Source organism: Brienomyrus brachyistius, chromosome 23 (genome assembly GCF_023856365.1).
Source record: "Brienomyrus brachyistius isolate T26 chromosome 23, BBRACH_0.4, whole genome shotgun sequence".
In the NCBI taxonomy this organism is placed as follows: Eukaryota; Metazoa; Chordata; class Actinopteri; order Osteoglossiformes; family Mormyridae; genus Brienomyrus; species Brienomyrus brachyistius.
The window spans coordinates 7503872-7522462 of NC_064555.1; the positions used below are offsets into that span (position 1 = coordinate 7503872).

At 42.7% G+C, this 18591-nt stretch overlaps 1 protein-coding gene across 1 annotated transcript in view; it reads left to right on the plus strand.

The window, feature by feature from the left end:
* csmd3b (CUB and Sushi multiple domains 3b) overlaps window positions 1-18591 on the plus strand; it is a 421904-nt gene that overhangs the window by 206849 nt on the left and 196464 nt on the right. Inside the window, exon 6 of the mRNA XM_048993485.1 lies at window positions 4667-4874. Within this exon, the coding sequence (XP_048849442.1) occupies window positions 4667-4874 (208 nt within the window). The remainder of the gene's footprint in view (window positions 1-4666; window positions 4875-18591) is intronic.

An 18591-nucleotide genomic window follows, 5' to 3' on the forward strand; every position in this document is an offset into this window, starting at 1 on the left:
TATAACTGTCTCCAGTTAGGATGGAGAACAAAACCATGTGACACAGGGATGGAACGCAATAGGGTGTTTATTGGGAGGGGGGAGGGTCTGTATTATATTGAGGGCCAAAAAGAAAACAGGTACAACACACAGGTCAATCAATGATAAGTGCTGAGTGTGGGGATGGCCATTGGTGTCTGGGTGTGTTTCCCAGTCGTATTAAAAGCAGTATAGAAAACTAGTGTGCTCACCATCTAGGACACCCCCCCCATCTCACCTCACTGTGTAATCTTAAACATGATTCATGTAAACAGAAGTAACATTTTTGAGAGTGTAAGTATCACGGAATTCCCAGTCCATCCCTTGGTGTTTAAGATCAAACATAATGACAAAAGACACCTTCACACTAAAAACCTTCGATCATCTGCTGATGAACTGGACGCTGTGCAAATCAAGTCCGCCAGTGTGTGATGAATGAGCGAACGGGGTAGGACTATTAGGCAGCAATTAGTCACATAGTTAAAGGACCATGCGAGCCACAGCAAGGTTACGGGTTCGATTGTGACACAGAGCCGCACTAACAGCCCAGCACTTAACGGGAGTTGCTTGAGTATAACCATCCAAACTGCATAACCTCGTGGTGATTCGGGAAAAAAAAAATATGGAAGATGTGTCTCTTAAAAAACGGTGGTCTGTCGATTACTGATAGCTGTTGCATTGGGAGATTGGTTGAAGGATGTCATGGGCAGTCTGTCTCCCAGAAGGTACGGTACTTTGCAGCTTAAACGCGCGAGTCCGCCAGAAAATTAGCCGTATTGACACTTTAATTGTCATTGACGAAGGTGCTACAGGGGCTCGCCATAACACTGCGAGTTATACGGAGCTCGGTCTCGGCATCTTACGCGGGCCAGGGGCGATTAGCCGAGCTGAATGGCAGCGACATGAAAGGCGGGGACGCGGCGTGGTTTTGGCACGAGACGAAAGTGTGGGCGAGCGTACCTCCCTGCCATGACGGCCTGCGAGTAGCGAGTCTGGACGTGGTGGCTAGCAGATTTGGAGGGTTCCCTTCAGAGCGTGACTCTCTGTGAATGTGGCTCATTCATGCCTGCACCTGGCCCTTCTCTGCGCCGCGTGGGGGTGTATATGTGCGCACGTGCGTGTGCACGTGTGTGTCCGTGTGTGTGTGTGCCTACGTACATGTACGTGTTTTTATGATCCTGTGTGTACATTTTATTTAGAATTGTCCCTAGCAGCATACAGTGGTAGAGTCGGAGAGAAGACCTTAAGGGAACAGTTTCATGAGATGGAATTTCTCTTCTCTTTAAGGAAGCAGTGGGTGGTGCTGAGAAAAGGGGGCGGGGCTTCCCTCCCATTGAGAAGGTCCTTTGATCTGATGGTCTCCCAGGTCTCTCCCCCCCTCCCCCATCTATCAACGGCATACATTTGTGTCTCATTAGAAGTCACTTCCACCCCACAGTTCCATTGTTGTAGCCAGCACCCAATGGGACGAGGTCGTGATCAAAGGGACAGCAACCCCCTCCCCCCACACACACACACACACACCACCCTAGCTCCCTGCCACCCCATCGCTGCTCCCCAGCCCAGGACCAATCTCTTGCTTTGGCCCGTGCCAGGGCAGCCCGGAACATGGATCCGAGTCTCAGCGGTGAAACTTTAATATACTGGTGCTACGGTACTTAGTGCTAAATTAAAAGATGTATTTGATCATCTGGTAGGTGCGCTTTGCATTTCATCAATATTAGCCGTGCGTGCAACCGCCCACTCTGTGCACCTCTAATCTAGACAAATAAATCACAAAATAACCTGCTTGCGTTTACATTTCTGCTTAAATATGCTTCTAATTCTGAGGGTACAGAATTCTAAAAACCGTGTCACTAAGTGTGTTTTATTGTTAATTATTCTTTGAAGTATTTTTTTCGATTTTTGTAATGGTTGCTGCTGTGGTCTTTGGATTTTCATTTCTTTGAATGATAAAAAATGATCATGCATCAGTCCAGGACACATTTGCAGGGACGCTGGCCGTGTCTTAGGTCCCTTACTCGGGGTGGGGGGGGTGGGGGGGGGAAGGTTCATCTTAAGCCTGCCATTTTTTGCCAGGGTACAATTTCAGCGCATTGAAATGCCAAGGAACATTTATGTGCAGTTGGGGAATTCCCTGAAATGGACGGAAATGGTGACAAGCGTGAAAATGACTACTTGGTCACGTCACCAGGACATTGTATTCGTGGGGAAGGTTTGCGTTGCTGGGCTGAGACGGTGAAATGTTGTTTCATTTAATTTATTTTTTTTTAGTCTGCTGACACCTTGTGCAAGAGGGTGATGGCGGCGTTGGGAAGCGAGATGTGGGGCGGGAACTGTGGCTAATGGAAGCCGTTCCGTTTCAGAAGCATCTGATCTGTCGTCGCTTGCAAATGCAGATGCCGTCTCAAATGATAGGCCTGAAAAATTGAAACATCAATTTACATTACAATCCTCTGACACTAAACATGATTTATTTACCCCACACTTCCTCCTGTTTCCCCATATGCCTGTCTACGTCCCTGTCTTTCGCTTGAGCCGAGGAGGGAAGCACACAGGGATTCTCACACGCTGTCCTGCTCAAAGAGGAACAGGTTGAGATACCTCAGGGTACAACCCAGGGCCGGGAAGAGCATGGGAGAGATCGATTGCCCTAGCCAAAGGGATTATGATCTATTGCTGCGGCATCGTCAGCATGATCCTGGCACTTCTCAGCTTCAGTGTGCGGAATATCAAAATTCTAATTGTGTTCTTTAAAGCCCTTTTAATTTTTTATTTTTTTTTAAACTACTTTGGCAATATCATTTCTAATCATTCACAGCTGCACTAAAAAGTGTGTTATTTTAATGAAACTGGCAAGCCAGTACGTCAGATGTCATTGCTGGTTTTTAAAACCTTGCTCCAGATCACTGACTGTTACTTATTTCACCCTCCCCCTCCTCTTAGAGCGGGGCACAAATATGGGTGTTTTCCTGGCATTTTGTGGCGTGCGTGATACCCGTGGTGCCACGCCCCCTCCCCGCGAAAAGGTGTCCCGACATGATGGCAGTCTGACAGCCTCCAACCCATCGGCTCGTCAACACAGATTTTTGGGCCCGGCTATTGGATCCAGCTTAAGGCATGTGTAAACGCCCGTGTCCGACGCCCTTCGTTAGGGCGAAGCTGCGGTGACGTGTGGCTGGGCCTGCAGCCCGGCCGGGGTGATCCTTCCGAGCCCCATGCTTTTTAGGTAGAAACCGCGGCCTGTTTGGCCGTAACTTTCGCCGAGGTCGAGAGGACCTTGCTGACGAGGATTCAGGTGATGCCACAGTCCAGTGAGTCAAAGCTTTACAGATGCGGATGCTGCAACCTGTGGTTAATTAGCTCAGCTCCATTCAAAACACTGCTTTCTGCTGAATTCCTTTCCCTCCGCTCATGTTTTTGCACCTGCCCCAGATTACTAATGAACAAATTTGGTTTAATTTGAATGTTAAAAATATTCCATTAACAAAATACATTGCTGACAAATTAAAAAAAAAAAAAAATCTTAGTTTTTTTTTTTTTACATCTTAAATATTTCTGTCTAATTAGATTAATGAGTCACTGCGAGCACATAGCATGCATGTCTGCCTGTGTGTTACAGTATGCGTGCACACGCATGTTTGTAGAGCACATCGCGCTGAACAAGACTTACAGGAGAATGGGGAGCTTTTATGGGGTTGAATGCTTGCATGGATGTACGCGCTCAAACTGACCTGTCTGTATGCTCTGTGTGCATATATGTATGTACTCTTGTTGAAGATATTTCAAAGTTCTAGCTCCTTCAGACATACATGTGATTCTCATGATGGCGTGAGAATCATTATGTCTGTATGTATTTTATTTGTACAAACACGCACACCTTTCCATGTATTGTGTGCATGGACATATATACGTATGCCTTTACGTATAAATTATATGTATATAATTTATAATGTGTGCACAGACCAGTCCATGTGTCTTTATCTGTATATTATTCTGATGTATAAAAATAGACGGATTCTGAAACTGTAAATCAGAGTTTGTTATTTCCAATTAAATTGGAGTCCTTGAGAAAAGAGAGGAGAGGAAAATCTATACTCTGTTAGAAAATGCAGCTGGGATCTTTCTCTTTTTTTACGGAGAAAACCTTGTATCGGAGGAGAACATTTAAAGTGATGATGGAGATGAAAGCTGCTTACTGTATCACCAAAGGCTCTTTTAACAATCAGTGGCTTTTTTACAACGTAGAAAGGCCAGAGAAGCCTTGGGATGGAGAACCTAATTTCAGTTTCGTGCAGAATAACGGAAAGAAGTGGCTCGAACTGCAGTCAAATTCCGCGCCAAGTTCAGCTTTTATTTGCGTGCAAACAACAGCTTTAAAATATGATCCCCAGTGAGATTAAGTAAGTCTGATAACAACCAAAGTGGCTGCTTAAAAAAAAAAAATAAAACATGAAATGAAAATAGATTTTTTTTTTCAACACAGTACATACTGTATGTGTACATGGTTGTATATATGTAAATATATACAAACATACAAATGGCAGAGGCCATCAAAAAAGGGATTCAGCTGTTATTTTCAACTGTATAATTTGTGCAGTACCTAAGTCAGATTCCTAACAGAAGTCTTTCCGTGTTTGATTGACAGCTGAGGACACATGTGGTGGTACTCTGAGAGGTTCAAGTGGGATCATTTCAAGCCCCAATTTCCCGAGTGAATATTACAATAGTGCGGACTGTACGTGGACCATACTTGCTGATCCCGGAGACACCATCTCCATCATTTTTACAGACTTCCAGATGGAGGACAAGTATGACTACTTAGAAGTGGAAGGATCAGAGCCACCAACAATATGGTGAGTTTCCCTGAGTTTCTGTGTGTTGTTTCTTCCCCCCCCCCCCCCCCTCCCTTTCTTTGTTTTTTGGTTTCGTTTAACGTAACTTCGGGATGCTCCCACGTGCTGTTATGTTTGTCCTTAAAGTGGGTGGAAACTGTTTGCATGTAAATGGCGCCACTGGTCATGAAAAGCCTGCCCGCCCTCCATTGACACCTACACGCATATTTGGTGTTTGCAGACACTCAGGTCGTCAGTACAGCACTCTCCTCACACCAGGCTGTGTTATCATGCTAAGCTCCAGACCCGCACCTGTACAGATGGACAGAAGTACGGTTAAAGGCTTCACCTCAGTGTTTCCCAGCCCAGTCCTCAGGGGACTCAGACAGCCCACACGTTTTTGCTCCCTCCCAGCTCCCTGCCAGACAGCCCACACGTTTTTGCTTCCTCCCGGCTCCCTGCCAGACAGTCCACGTTTTTGCTCTCTGGCAGTTCCTGGTAAGAGCAAAAATGCGGACTGTCTGGGGGTCCCCCAGGATTGGGTTGGTAAACTGCTTTACACAACCAGAATAGTCAAAAACATTTTAAAACATAAAAATGCAAGTGCTCGAATACTGTGTTTAGACATATCACGCATTTGGCCGAATAATCGTGAATTCAGACTGATAGATTATGTTTTGTTTGGTTTTCTTTTGGTCCAGCGATCTAGGGGTTCTATTGTGGCACAATTCCAAGGAAGCCGTATATCTGAATTAATAAATTTAAAATAAAAACTGTAGCAGTTTTTGGAACTTGAAGTCTGTAAATGTGCTGGCAGTTTTATGTAAAATCCACACAGCTTAAAGGAGCGTTTTGCTCTGGCTGGGATTTGGATGGGGAAGTAATTTTTGCGGAATGTCTTGCTATAACTATGCACCAGAACCTAGAGGATCTGTGTTTGTGAAAAGCCATATAGGTTTAATACACTAAGCCAAAAATAAAACGTTTCATATAAAAACTCTCTTACGTTTTCCTCATAGGAGACTGATGTCCTGGGTCTTACTAACCATTGAAATTTGTAGTAATTTCATACATTGTAGCAATGCAAACTTGCTGCATATGTCTAATAATACTCCAGTTTTTAAACTGAAAACAAGACATGTGGTTTCTTATTCTTCATTGGAGCAAGAAGCAACGTTGGGCATTTAAGGTGCAGAGACTTCAAATCCAGACCAAGATTTTGTTCCTACCAACCAGTTACAGAGTCACAGTCACAGTGTACTCAAGTGATTGGCTAAAGCGAAATCTTTGGTTTTATTCTGGACCTGAAACGCTGACAAGAAGATGTGGTTAATTAAGGGAAGCTTTAGACTGTTTATGATACAAAGAATAAAAGTGAAATATTTCTTAAATGGGCCTTAAAAACACTACTTGTTTGTGCATAATGCTTTGCTGTTGCATTATTGTATTTTATACATCATTTGACGTTGTGTGCTAGATACAAACCTCAGTTCTTTTTTTTCCTCGAATGTTCCTTCGGGCTTTGTAGCTCAATTCCATCTTCTATAACGCAATAATCATGATTTTTAAATTAATGACGTGAGCACACAATGAGTTTTCGCTTAACCCGTAGCTGAGAAAAATATTTTAACGTTGCGACCAAATTTTTTTTTCTTTAAGTCTTCATGTCTTGTCCTGTCCTGCGAAGCTGACTTTGAAGGAAACAAAATATAGAGAATTACCATGAATATTTTATATCAAATCGATTGTATGCCCTTCGGCAGTGTGTTATTGATATCTTCCTGTACTCAAAGCACCACACCACCAAAGCCAGAATCCGTGCTCCATGGATGTGGCTTCATCTACATCGTGATAAACACTTGCTCAAAGCCACTGAGCAGGAATGCCTGGAGAAATGAATATGAATTAATGCTGTTATGCGTTTGGGTTTTTTAAGCGTCAAGCTGAATGCTAAGTCTAAAAACAAGCCAAAACTCCTCTAATTTTCAAAGCAGTTTGTATAAATCTGATCTAAATAAATTCCTTTCCTGATTCTCTAACCACACTACACTGGGATGGAAAGGCCAAAGTTCCCTGTGTTTTGAAAATATAAAGTGGCATCAGTGTGTGATGATATTCTCTGTACTTGTCGTCATGTTTTATATCGTCGAATCGCCTTCTTGGTCGTTGTGTCGTCTCCATTTGTAAAGCTTTCATCTGCTCCAGATATCATTCCAGGTGTTGAAGATACTTGTCTTTTTTATCATTGGCTGGTGTATGTATGCATGTCTAGACTGGTTTGGAATAAGTGCATATGAGTTGGGCATGCCCGATTTAAGTTTTACTCACCATAGTATTTGGCCCCAAGATTATAGCTGTTTGTATTCAAATGCAAATGTTTGTTTCTGGAACATGCAGCCATGTTTGCATTGATGATGCAGCAGGGCTGGACTTTTGGTTTATTTATTTTTAATAATATGGTTACTTATTTGTGTCTGTTCCCTCAAGTTACACAGTGATCTAGTGATGCACAATGCAACAGCTTGTTCAAGTAAGGTCTTCTTCAGCTTTATTCTAGTATATAGACAAAAATTGGGACAAAAAAGTTGCAAAAACAACTAAGGAAACCGAAAACCACTGCAAAGCGCAGAAAACCAACTCCTGCTTTCCAAAACCCCTTGGCTTTGTGCTGCTGTTTACTAGAATGTTGCCTGATATTTTCTCACTCCCTACATGCACCCAGAAGGCCCAGATGAGGACAGTAACCTAATTAGGGTCACTTGGGTTTCATTACCTAAGCTGCTTGTTGACCCCAAAGCTGGTGATCAATCACCATGGCGACACAACTGATCAGTTTAACCCAGGCCCACGCAGTCAGTCTACCTTGCATTTTGCTACACCATTATACCATTATATTAGGGGGGGCACCCCGCCCCCACAACAGCACCTCCTGCCACCCCTTGAAGGTCAAGTTAATTTTATAAAATTTTATTTTCTATATAGCGCCAGATCTCAACAGAAGTCATTTAAGGTTTCCTTTCCTATAGAACAGGTCTATACATTGTCATTTTATTAAACAAACTAAATAGCCTTATGTTATTCATCTCCCCACCCCCTCACCCGGGGAAACAATGTACTGTAGTTTAACCAGATCTGGAGGAAAGTTATCAAAATGTATCAAACTACCCTCTACTGCGGTCATCCAAGCTTTCTTAAAAATAGTTCCTCACTGATTTCATTATTTTATCGCCAGATATATGTTTGCCAATGACCATAGTGAAGGTATGAGTTTCTGTGTAACATTTTTTATTAAACCACACGCCTTTGCTCAATCCACCTGTTTAATACATATTGATGCAAATGTAAAGAATAAACAGATCATCCTCTGTGTTTGTATTTATGAAGACGTCACAGCAGATGTCTATGAGTATTACAGTGTGTATGCAAAATGTAATTAAAAATACTGTGATCTCGTAATTAATTCATTTGAATTGAGCTCTCCCTGAGAAGATGGATGCATTTTGAGCACCATTCACTGTATTTTATCGAGTGTTTGGTCTTACCTTAGAAGTGAATCTGGGAATTGGGTTGATCAATGTTGTTTACACTTCGGCCCCGGGTGTCTGACGGATTCCTCCGCCCGCCCCACCGACTGACCTTGCTCAGCAAGCCATGCATCTCGAGGAAGCATCACTACTCTTTTTCATCTTTCCACTCACCAGTTTAAGGCGCGGAGAAGAAACGCAACTCGAGATGACATAGGCAGTCCCAGGGCATATGCCATTGGCAACTAAGCAAAACCTTGACCAATTATTGGGCACTGAAAATAAGAATCTTCGGGGGTGTTCTCATCATTTTCTGAGCGATAGGTTATGATGGCCACTGGTTTCGTCCAGTCGAGTGTCTCATTTTCAGTTTCCTTTCGTTCTAGTGACTTTTTGCCGAATTCCCCATTTGCCCATCTTAATCTCGCACGTAACGCGTCGACATGTGCAATGAAATCGATCCTCAGGCTCCCTGCTGTTCGAGGGTATGTCTGAATGTCCCTTCACAGCTCAGCTTCATTTACTAACAGACAAATTTGCATGTGTACGCATTTGTCCTCAAATATTAATCAGACCCGAGCTGCTGTGCTTAGAACCTGTAAGAGTTTAAATGGGATACGGTCCTGCATTGGAGGCCCAGGAGAAATAACAGGAGTTGTTGGTTTCGCAACGTGATGATGGTGCTCTGAACAAGACCATCTTCTGAAGTTTTTCTATAACGGGGAACTCGCCAGGGACAGTGTTTAAGGGGTGTGTTATATGAAGACAAAGCTCTATCTCTCTGTCTTAGAGAGGACAAAAATAGCATTGTTTGCCAGTTCAGCACCTATTTTTTTTTTAATGATGAAATTAAGCAGTTTGTGATCTTCTAATTGAGTAGAGCCATTAGGAGCTAATAGCACATTATTGCAATTTGATATGGAGTATGATGAGCTCAATAAAACCCTGTTAAAATTGCTATTTTAATTATTCGGGTAGAGCGTTACAGTCAATGCCAGAAAATGTACATCATGAATCAGGCAATTGGCTGTGAAGTTGTTGTCCTGTGGAGAAAGGAAACCAGTTGTGCTGGGCTCAAGTTTGATTAATTTTTTGTGTCGTTACTGCAAAACAAAAAACTCAACCGGGTAGCACTAAAATGGAGCAACAAAGCACTTGCTATAATTTACATGTTGCGTGTTCCTGAATAAATGTAGTTGGCTGGTTTACTTACATATATAGCATGGTTTTAATCCATTATTATTATTATTATTATTATTATTGTTATTATTATTATTGCTTTGATTAGAGTGCTGCTTACAGTAGAATGAAGGAGACAGAGATTGCAAGGCGTTTCTTTGTCCTTGCCGTCGGCTAAGGTATGGTCTTCAATGCAGGGTGTCACGTGTACTGAGGTAGCCAAGGCGATACTTGATATTCTGCAGTGTTCCTGCGGAGTAAGAGTTGAGCTCCAAGTTTCTGGAGGTGGAAAAACACATCAGTGCTCATACACAATACAGTATGAATATATAATAAGTACTTCAAATAGGGTATATCTATACTAATATCCATCCATCCAGCCATTTTCTAAACCGCTTATCCTACTGGGGTTCCGGAGCCTATCCCGGAAGCAATGGGCACGAGGCAGGGAACAACCCAAGATGGGGGGCCAGCCCATCGCAGGGCACACTCACACACCATTCACTCACACATGCACACCTAGGGGCAATTTAGGAACTCCAATTAGCCTCAGCATGTTTTTGGACTGTGGGGGGAAACCGGAGTACTCCACACACATGTGACCCAGGCGGAGACTCGAACCCGGCTCCCAGAGGTGTGAGGCAACAGTGCTAACCACTGCACCACCATGCCGCCCCAGCTAGACCAATAAAGACTTTATAATTACAATTTTCTGAGTAAATGCATAACTACTATTTATCTCCTTTACGTTGTCCTTTTGTAATTCCCTGACTTAAACATTCTCAGAGATGTGTGGAAATGCATGACATCTCGGATAGCGCTGATACTGTTTACGTAAGGGCTTGATTCAGTCCAGCGGCATGTCTTTTATTCATCACTGATGCCTTCTTTGAAGCTTTGTGTTTCAAGAAGGTCCTGACGCTGAACATGTGGCTCGTGTTGTCTCCGTTTCACCCGTGGGTCCCCTCCAACGGCTCGTGGAACCCGTCTCCAACCAGAAATGACTCACCTCCAGGAGGCCGTCACAGATACCCTCATGGGGATGCAGACGAAATGACAGTGGTACATTGCAGGAATGGCATTAGCATGCTAATGATACTTTCATTCCAGAATGAATGTGAAGAATGCTGAGTCATTAAAGAATCATAAAAGCCAAATCTCTAACATTTGATATCTAGTAATGGTATACGGGTATCTGTCAGGAAGACTTTAGACGGCTGGCCACACGACTATGCTGCCTGCTTCAGGGAATCCAGTGTAAAGATCACAACTGTCAGTTGGCTGTGCAGTGGTAGAACCTGTTAAGCGAGCCCAATGGGGGGGGGGGAGGGGGAGCCCAGGGGGGCACTGCATAAACGTTGCCTGCAGAGCTGTCAGGAGCTTTAGCTGTCCTCCAGCTGCCGGCAGCGAGTCCCGTAAGGAAGGCAGAAGTGCAAGTTCTGACACCATGCAAACACTAGTAAGTTTAAGTTTGACTGTTCGATAGAGTGGCCAGCACCAAACAGGAAGTACTGTGCCCCGAAAACAGCCTAGCATCCCACTTCTAGCAGACAGGAACACAACTGGACCTTTTTTAAATCATGCACTCTCCTCTGAGGAATTCACTCTCTGAAATATTCTTTGCATATTTTAACATGGTTAATGGTGCCTCTCTTTGTTTAGCACAAACCGTAGCCGCAGAGGAGCCACTGTGCGGCACAGTCACCTGCATGCGCGCTTCCCGTCTTGGAAGCCTTGCATCATTTTTCCATCAAGGATTTTTATTGATCACCCAGACCCATTTTATAGAAAGATGTCTCCTGTGAGGGTTAGTGTCTTCAGGGCAACAAGCACAAAGTATAACTGACTGCCTTTGAACTGTGCACTTTCCCTTATTAATCCCGTAATCCACTTTAAAGAATCCAGTACCTTCCACATCAGAGTCTGCATGCATATTCAAACTCAGCACAAAAGCAGACGTTTGCCTGTGTCTGATCTGTTGATTTTATTTTATTTTAGAATTCAATTATGCTAATAATTGGTGCAGTACTTTTCTCACCCATTACAGGCTTTAATTTTTATTTGAATAACCACTCTGGTCACATCTAGCAGTGATTTTATATATATTTATATACTGTATTTATGTGCTGTAAGTGTGTGTGTGTGTGTGTGTTTGTGTGTGTGCAGACGTGTCCTGCGATGTTTGTAAGCATGCACACGCTCAAACCTATGAGGGGGTGAGATGCAGGTGGGGGGGATGTTCTTGAGCTGGCCTGACACTAATCCTGGCTGGATGCTAGGTGCTGGAGCACATCAGCACAGGGGAGGGATGGCAGGGCAGTCTGCTTCTGTACAGGGAAAGGAAAGGAAGGGCGCCTCCTTGTGGGTGACAGTTAGCGACTCACTTTGGGTCGGCAGCTCTGCGCAGTCACAGTGTCACAGACTTACAGACCAAGCAGTACAGACCGCTGTGTTGATCACCAAATGAACACAGTGTCAATAGATGCTACGTTTTTGTTCACAGAGACAATCTTCCTTACAATAATTTGACAGGTAATCCTGTAATATAGCGCAACAGAAACGGTAATAACTCTCCTATTTGTCATAAAAAAATATCAGCAAGCAAATTTTGTTTTTCCCTTTCTTGTGTAATGGCTCTAGTTTAGTTCCAGAATTGCATGCATGGATCATATTAATATATATCAATATGTTTCATGTTTATACACTAAACACATCCCATTTACAGATATTCATCGTAATAGATTAATTGAAATAAGTTTGTATTCTAAGCTGCTTTGTTTGTATGCGAAGCCTGAAATGAAACCGAGGTGTGATTCCGGCCTCCGCCCTTCACTGCTGTGTCTTCGATTCCCCCCCTTGGCTCTCCTCGTTCATCAGTCCTCGATGTACTCGGCTCTCCTCTGGATGCCTCCTGTATGTGCCCGTGCATGCTCTGTGCTCCTTGGGATCGGCTCCAGGCTTGCTGCAGCCCTGCCTTGGATGAGTGGCTCTATAATGTGGATGGAGAAGTGGCTTTAGAACTTGTAACTTTATTTTATACCTGCGTCATTTGCCCTGACAGGGAAATCAGTAGGATGTTGGTTTAAGTGTGTTTTACAAACTACCAATTTACAGCAGTGGACGTTATTGATTGCCAGGCATGCTGCCCTTTACTTTAGGAGAACTTAGACAAACCTTTATTATATCTCCAGTTTGATATGAATGTCAATAGGAAAATTCAATAATTTGCACTAATAATTTACTTGACGTAACTGATACCAATGCTATGCAATGTTAGCACAAATCAAACATGATGCTCGATAACTATTCATCAGCTTTATAGAAACAGAGATATGTGAGTACTGTTTGTTGATTAATACTTTGGTTCCAGTTTGGGTAGATGTGAGATTGTATAAAATGTGTATTGCTGGGTAGGAAACAGTAACACTGTTAGCTAAATGGGGTTGGGGTTGAGTTCAGGGTGTCTGTCTGGGGGCTGAATGTGTCACCATGGAGGAGCCTCAGACAGGCAGCCACATCAGGTCACAGTGACTTTCTGTTATCCTCTCAGGTAATTAATTTGGCTCCTAATTGAGTCTAAGATAGTTAGCCGCAACTTACCATTCTTACAGGTCATATTGACCCCAATTAAATTTCAGTGACATATGTCCACCTCAAAATGCGTTAATTATCTGCGTTCTCGGCCTCTGTGTGCTGCTCAAAACATGGAGCGGTCCAATGTGTGAGTGTCTAGGGGACCTTTAGCTCAGACTAAAATTATACGCAGCCTGATTGACATTTGATTCCGTGAAGAAGAGATGTCACACGATAGCAGGCGTGGTGAGTTTTGCAACTGTCATGTTTCATCTACCTCAATCGTGTTTTTCTATTATTGCATTTTAACTGCATGAGTAGAAACCAAAGCATCATTTACATTTACATTGATATTTATATTACAGATGCTCTTGTTCAAAGAAACGTACAGTTGAGACAGATATTATACATCACAAGCAAACAGCCAGCAAACATCAGTGAAGGTGATTGGTCCAGCATTTTTTTCCCCTTGATCCTCTTTGATTTTCCAGTGCTGTGGCTGCATGGAAACCTAACCTGATTCAAAGACTGGTACAGTAGCTGCTGCCACCCGTGAACTTATCAGCACATGTACTGCGAAAAGCACAGGCTGCTCCGTGTCAGCTCAGCTAAGGAACAGGCTTCCCGAAGATCTTTAAAAGCCTTAAAATGTCTTGAAACAGATTTTCGATATTTAACTTTTACTGGAATTTTTTTTTGGTATTTAGTAGTAAATTCTGAGATGGTGTTGAAAGATTGATTGTGTAGTACCTGTATAACCATAGCATAACTCCCTTCATCTATCCATCCATCGTCCATTCATCCATCCATTCATCCATTTCCTTTAACCACTTGTTCTATTCAGGGTAACGGGGGGGTTAAGAGTCTATCCCAGAGGCTACAGGCACAAGGCAGGGAACAACCCAGGATGGAGCACCAACCCCTCGCAGGGCGCGCTCACACACCATACAACTCATTGTATGATAATTAGTTATTGTTTCTATGGAGTTGGCTTGCATTCACACATATGTTCACCCTGGACTTCTGGCTTTACTTTGCACAGTTATTGTTTGTGAAGAAAAATGGGGAAATGCAAATTCAATAAAACATGGCTGGAGAATGATGAACAAGAAGGCCGGTTGGCATCGACTAGCAAGCGCATTAAGGCTAGATTCCGAACATGTCGAAAGGCATTCAGACTGAGTGTGGTGGAGAGTAATGCCCTCTATTCTCACATGAAGTACCAGCGCTTCTTCAGCACTTGGGTCCAGCACCAAAGGGACCTTCAGGGTCACCTGCTGCACCTGCTGGACATCAGATCTGGCCTAACGATTCTTCAGCATTCTGAGGCATAGCTAGAGCCCCCCCCCCCCAATTTAATGTGTAACTTTATGTATTTTACGTATTCTCCCAGAGTAATCATGCCCCTACTGTGTGCCTGGCAGCGGTCACAACAACCGTTCGATCATGTTTGTTGTTCAGTAGCTTTTCAATGACAGCAACTCAGAGTGCCAAAGCGCTGTGGCTTCCCTGACTTGTAACGGAAATATTTTATAATAATGGTAAACAAATATTACATATCTTCAGATAGGCCATGTGATTCTGAACAACTTTCTAATCATATTTGCGTTTCAGCTTTCCATCCATCCATCCATTTTCCAAACCGCTTATCCTATTGGGTCGCGGGGGGTCCGGAGCCTATCCCGGAAGCAATGGGCACGAGGCAGGGAACAACCCAGGATGGGGGGCCAGCCCATCGCAGGCGTTTCAGCTTTGATTGTTTTATTTTTCTATCAAAGTAACACACCCTATCCCCTCCTTTTGGTGTGTTGCGGAATACCTGGAATTTCCACCAAAACCTAAGGAAATCTGACCCCGGATTCGGAACGGGCAATCAGCTGGGTGGTGAATGAGATGACTTCAGATTCTGTTCTTGATCTGACACTTTTTGGGTATTTTTTTTCTCACAGTTTTCTGTTTCCTGGTTTGTGCCTGACATCTTCACAAGACCACATCACAACCCGTTTCCATTTTAGTTTTATTACATGACATGAATCTCAATGGATCCACGGGGAAGTCATGGAATCGGCAGCATGATCACTGGATGCTCTTTTTGCCGGAAAAAGGCACCCCCTCTATTCCAGGGGTCTAAGGAGCCCCAAATGAAATCAGGCCATAATTTAGAATCATGGACATTGATTACATTGGCAAGGGCGGATGTAACCACTTCAGTTATATAAACTGGCCAATATACCCCTGGGATATGCAGGGGTAACTGGAATATATAGGGGTAACTGGAATATTCAGCTCCGGAAAAAAATTAAGATGTTATTATATACATATCATTACTTTTTTAAAAAGAAAACAGATCTGCATTGTTAAATCCTAGTTTAATCCTGGTTTAGATGGCAGAAGGCTACAAGAATAAGGTGAAGCGGGAGACACTGGGAATGACCAGAAACCAGCCAGGCAGAGGGCAGAAACGACTTTCTACTGCCAGAGATGAACGTTAACTTATCCGGTAGTTTCTCATGAATCGGAGTTTGACATCAAGTGACCTTCAAAAGGAATGGGAATCATTAAGTGCAGGTGTGAGGTGCACTGCTAGGACAGTGTGTATCAGGCTCCTCGAAGCAGGACTGAAGTCTCATAAAACAAGGAAGAAGCCCTTCATCAATGAGAAGCAGAGATTCAAGATTCAAGAGGTTTATGCGTCACATACACAGTTGTACACATACAACATGTAGTGGAATGTAAGCCGGGTCACTCCGAGCAGCTGTGCATGATAACAAAATGTAGGAAAAAAATAAGGAAAAATAATTATATAAGATAAAAGTAGGTAAAAGATAAGATAAGTGCACAGCCTGATTGGAGCGATCATGAAGGCGTCTGACCTCGGCCGTGCCACCTTCGTAAGAGCCAGACTGGGTATTCAGACCCTCCTCTACTTACGAACTTTCAGACATACGAACGAAGAGGACTGTAAGTCCAAATTGTGTTCTGCGCGCCAATTTTCGCCCAGTACGACTTCTGTCCGCTACTCCCGCCGCGCAGCAGCGTAGCGTGCGCACCCCCAGCATCCTAGTTCTTTGTACTTGCGTGTACCGTTAAAATGATGTTGAATAATAGCTTGCAAACATTTCAAGTTATAAACGGCCGTTTAGAACGTAACCCATTCGTAAGTAGAGGAGCGTCTGTATATACCGTTCACAGATGCGCACCCATAAATTGAGAAATGATTGAAACAAATAAATTGTGCTGTGATCTCCTTTTTTCTAGAGCTGTATATATCATATTATTTTGGTCTGTCTCCTTCGCTTTCATGCGATACAGCCATATGACAGCCATTTTGCAAAACAAATTCCCCCCATTAGATGAATCCCCACCCCTGAATGTTCAACCCAAAGTTACACCTTTGCTTAGAGTTGTTTTAAAAATACAATATATTTGAATGTTTTTTTGGTTTGTTAAAGCATATAATAACTGACATTTTGTCACTTTGCGATGTTTGCAAACCCCAGTTCTGGTCTGGCTGCTCTGTATTGTGCATGGCTGATAGTTTGTCGCCGTGCAACCATATGGAAACTTTGTCTTGCCAATGAATTGTCTGGCTGTGCTGAAAAAGGATGTTAAGTGAATGTAGTCTGCATAAGTCCCCAATCAGCAAAGGCACTCCAAAAGGAGATTACTGTACGCGACCTCCCTGCCATCCACATCTGTCAGTTTGCAACAGGCAGAGACCGTTGTGAAGTTATTTACAGCTTTTGCGAATGTAATGCCGCTATGATTCAAAGCTTTTCCATAAAGAGGGCAGTTCTGAAGCCAACACTGACATATGGGCAGGGGAGGACCTAGCTAACTTAAAAAAATTTTAGTTTTACTATAATGAAAATATTTATTCTCATAATGGATGGTTCAGTGGGTAGCATTGTTGTTCATTCCATACCTCGGCTGTGTGTGTGTGTGTGTGTGTGTGTGTGTGTGCGCACGGTTTGCTTGCTGTCCCTCTGATTACATTTTCAGATTTTCACCGGTGCTCTAGTCCTTTAGCATGACTCAAACTATGTTGTACAATCTATAATAAACAGGGGTTGACATAACTGGTACGCAGTCATCTTTAAAAGCGATACGTGCGGCAATCGATTAATGTAACGGCACAAATACGTACGTATTTTATGTGCATTTGCGCCGATATGACAAGAAATTGCCGTGCATTTAAAACTCTATACTGCAAATGAAGTACGAATTAAAACATAAAGCATATAAAATGCACGATAATTTCTTGTCATATCGGCGCAACTGTACATAAAATACGTACGCGTTCACGCTGTTACACAAATCGATGAACGCATGAATCGCATTTTAAAGGTGAATGTGTTCTTGCGTGCCAGTTATGTCAATCCCTATGTCAATGTCAATAAACTTAATAACTAAAATCAACTTTTGTTTAGGTCTTTAACTAAATGTAGTTAAATGCTGCTACATCCAGTAGTTGAAGGGGCTGATGATGCAAATACCTTTCGCACAGAGCTACTGATTCACTCTTTTAATAGGCTGTTTCTGGTACCAGAGTGTGACATTTAGAGGCATCATTTTAATTAGGTCCCAAACCGGCTGGGGTGTGACTTGTTCTGTGAACTGATTCTCCAGCTGGGGTGCATATTTATATTTTTGCTTTTTTTCATTATTTATTTATAAGTACACAGTATTGAATGCAGCGCAATAATTATTTTTAATATTGTTCGTAAAAAATTAATTACCCATATTTTTCCGATGAGCCTGAGAGGTGGTGATATACAATATTCTGCTGTTCCTGCTGCCTGACTCTCTCTCCTGTCTCTCGCTCTTAGCATTTACTTGTATTTAAGGGTATAATGCTGTTCTTTGGCAGAGAAAAAGATCTTTAAATTTTTATTTATTTATTAATTTATTTTTGGTGTGTGGCCAAAGCCTAGATAACAATCACAGCAGATTTGGAGCTTGAGAAACAAACCCTCCAATGAGCTGTTATACTGCTGTTCACACACAAGGCATCATCATCCAGTGCTAATCTTTTGATGGAGGACAGACCCAAATCACAAGGTCCCACTGCAGCTTTGCTAGTTGCATGCTTAACTGTACAGTGCGGCGTATGGAGACATGACACCGATGTCATCTTCATTTGCTTATTAATATTATTATCTATAACAAAGATACCCAGTGCATGACAAAAAAACCCCACCAAGGATGGTTTAATCTCCTTAATATACAAATTGTTGCATAAATCACTTGATGTCAAGCCTTGAAACTTGAGAAAAGCAACCTTAGTGTAATTGTGTTGCACATTCACATATGACCACATATGATCTGATGAAATCTTCAGAAATGTCATGCACCTAGATATTACTGATATTGAATCAGTTTCACTATCTGATACCTCATTAGCCTTTTACTTAGTATAAATATTGAATTTGTCTCTCTTTATTAAATTCATTTCCTTTTGA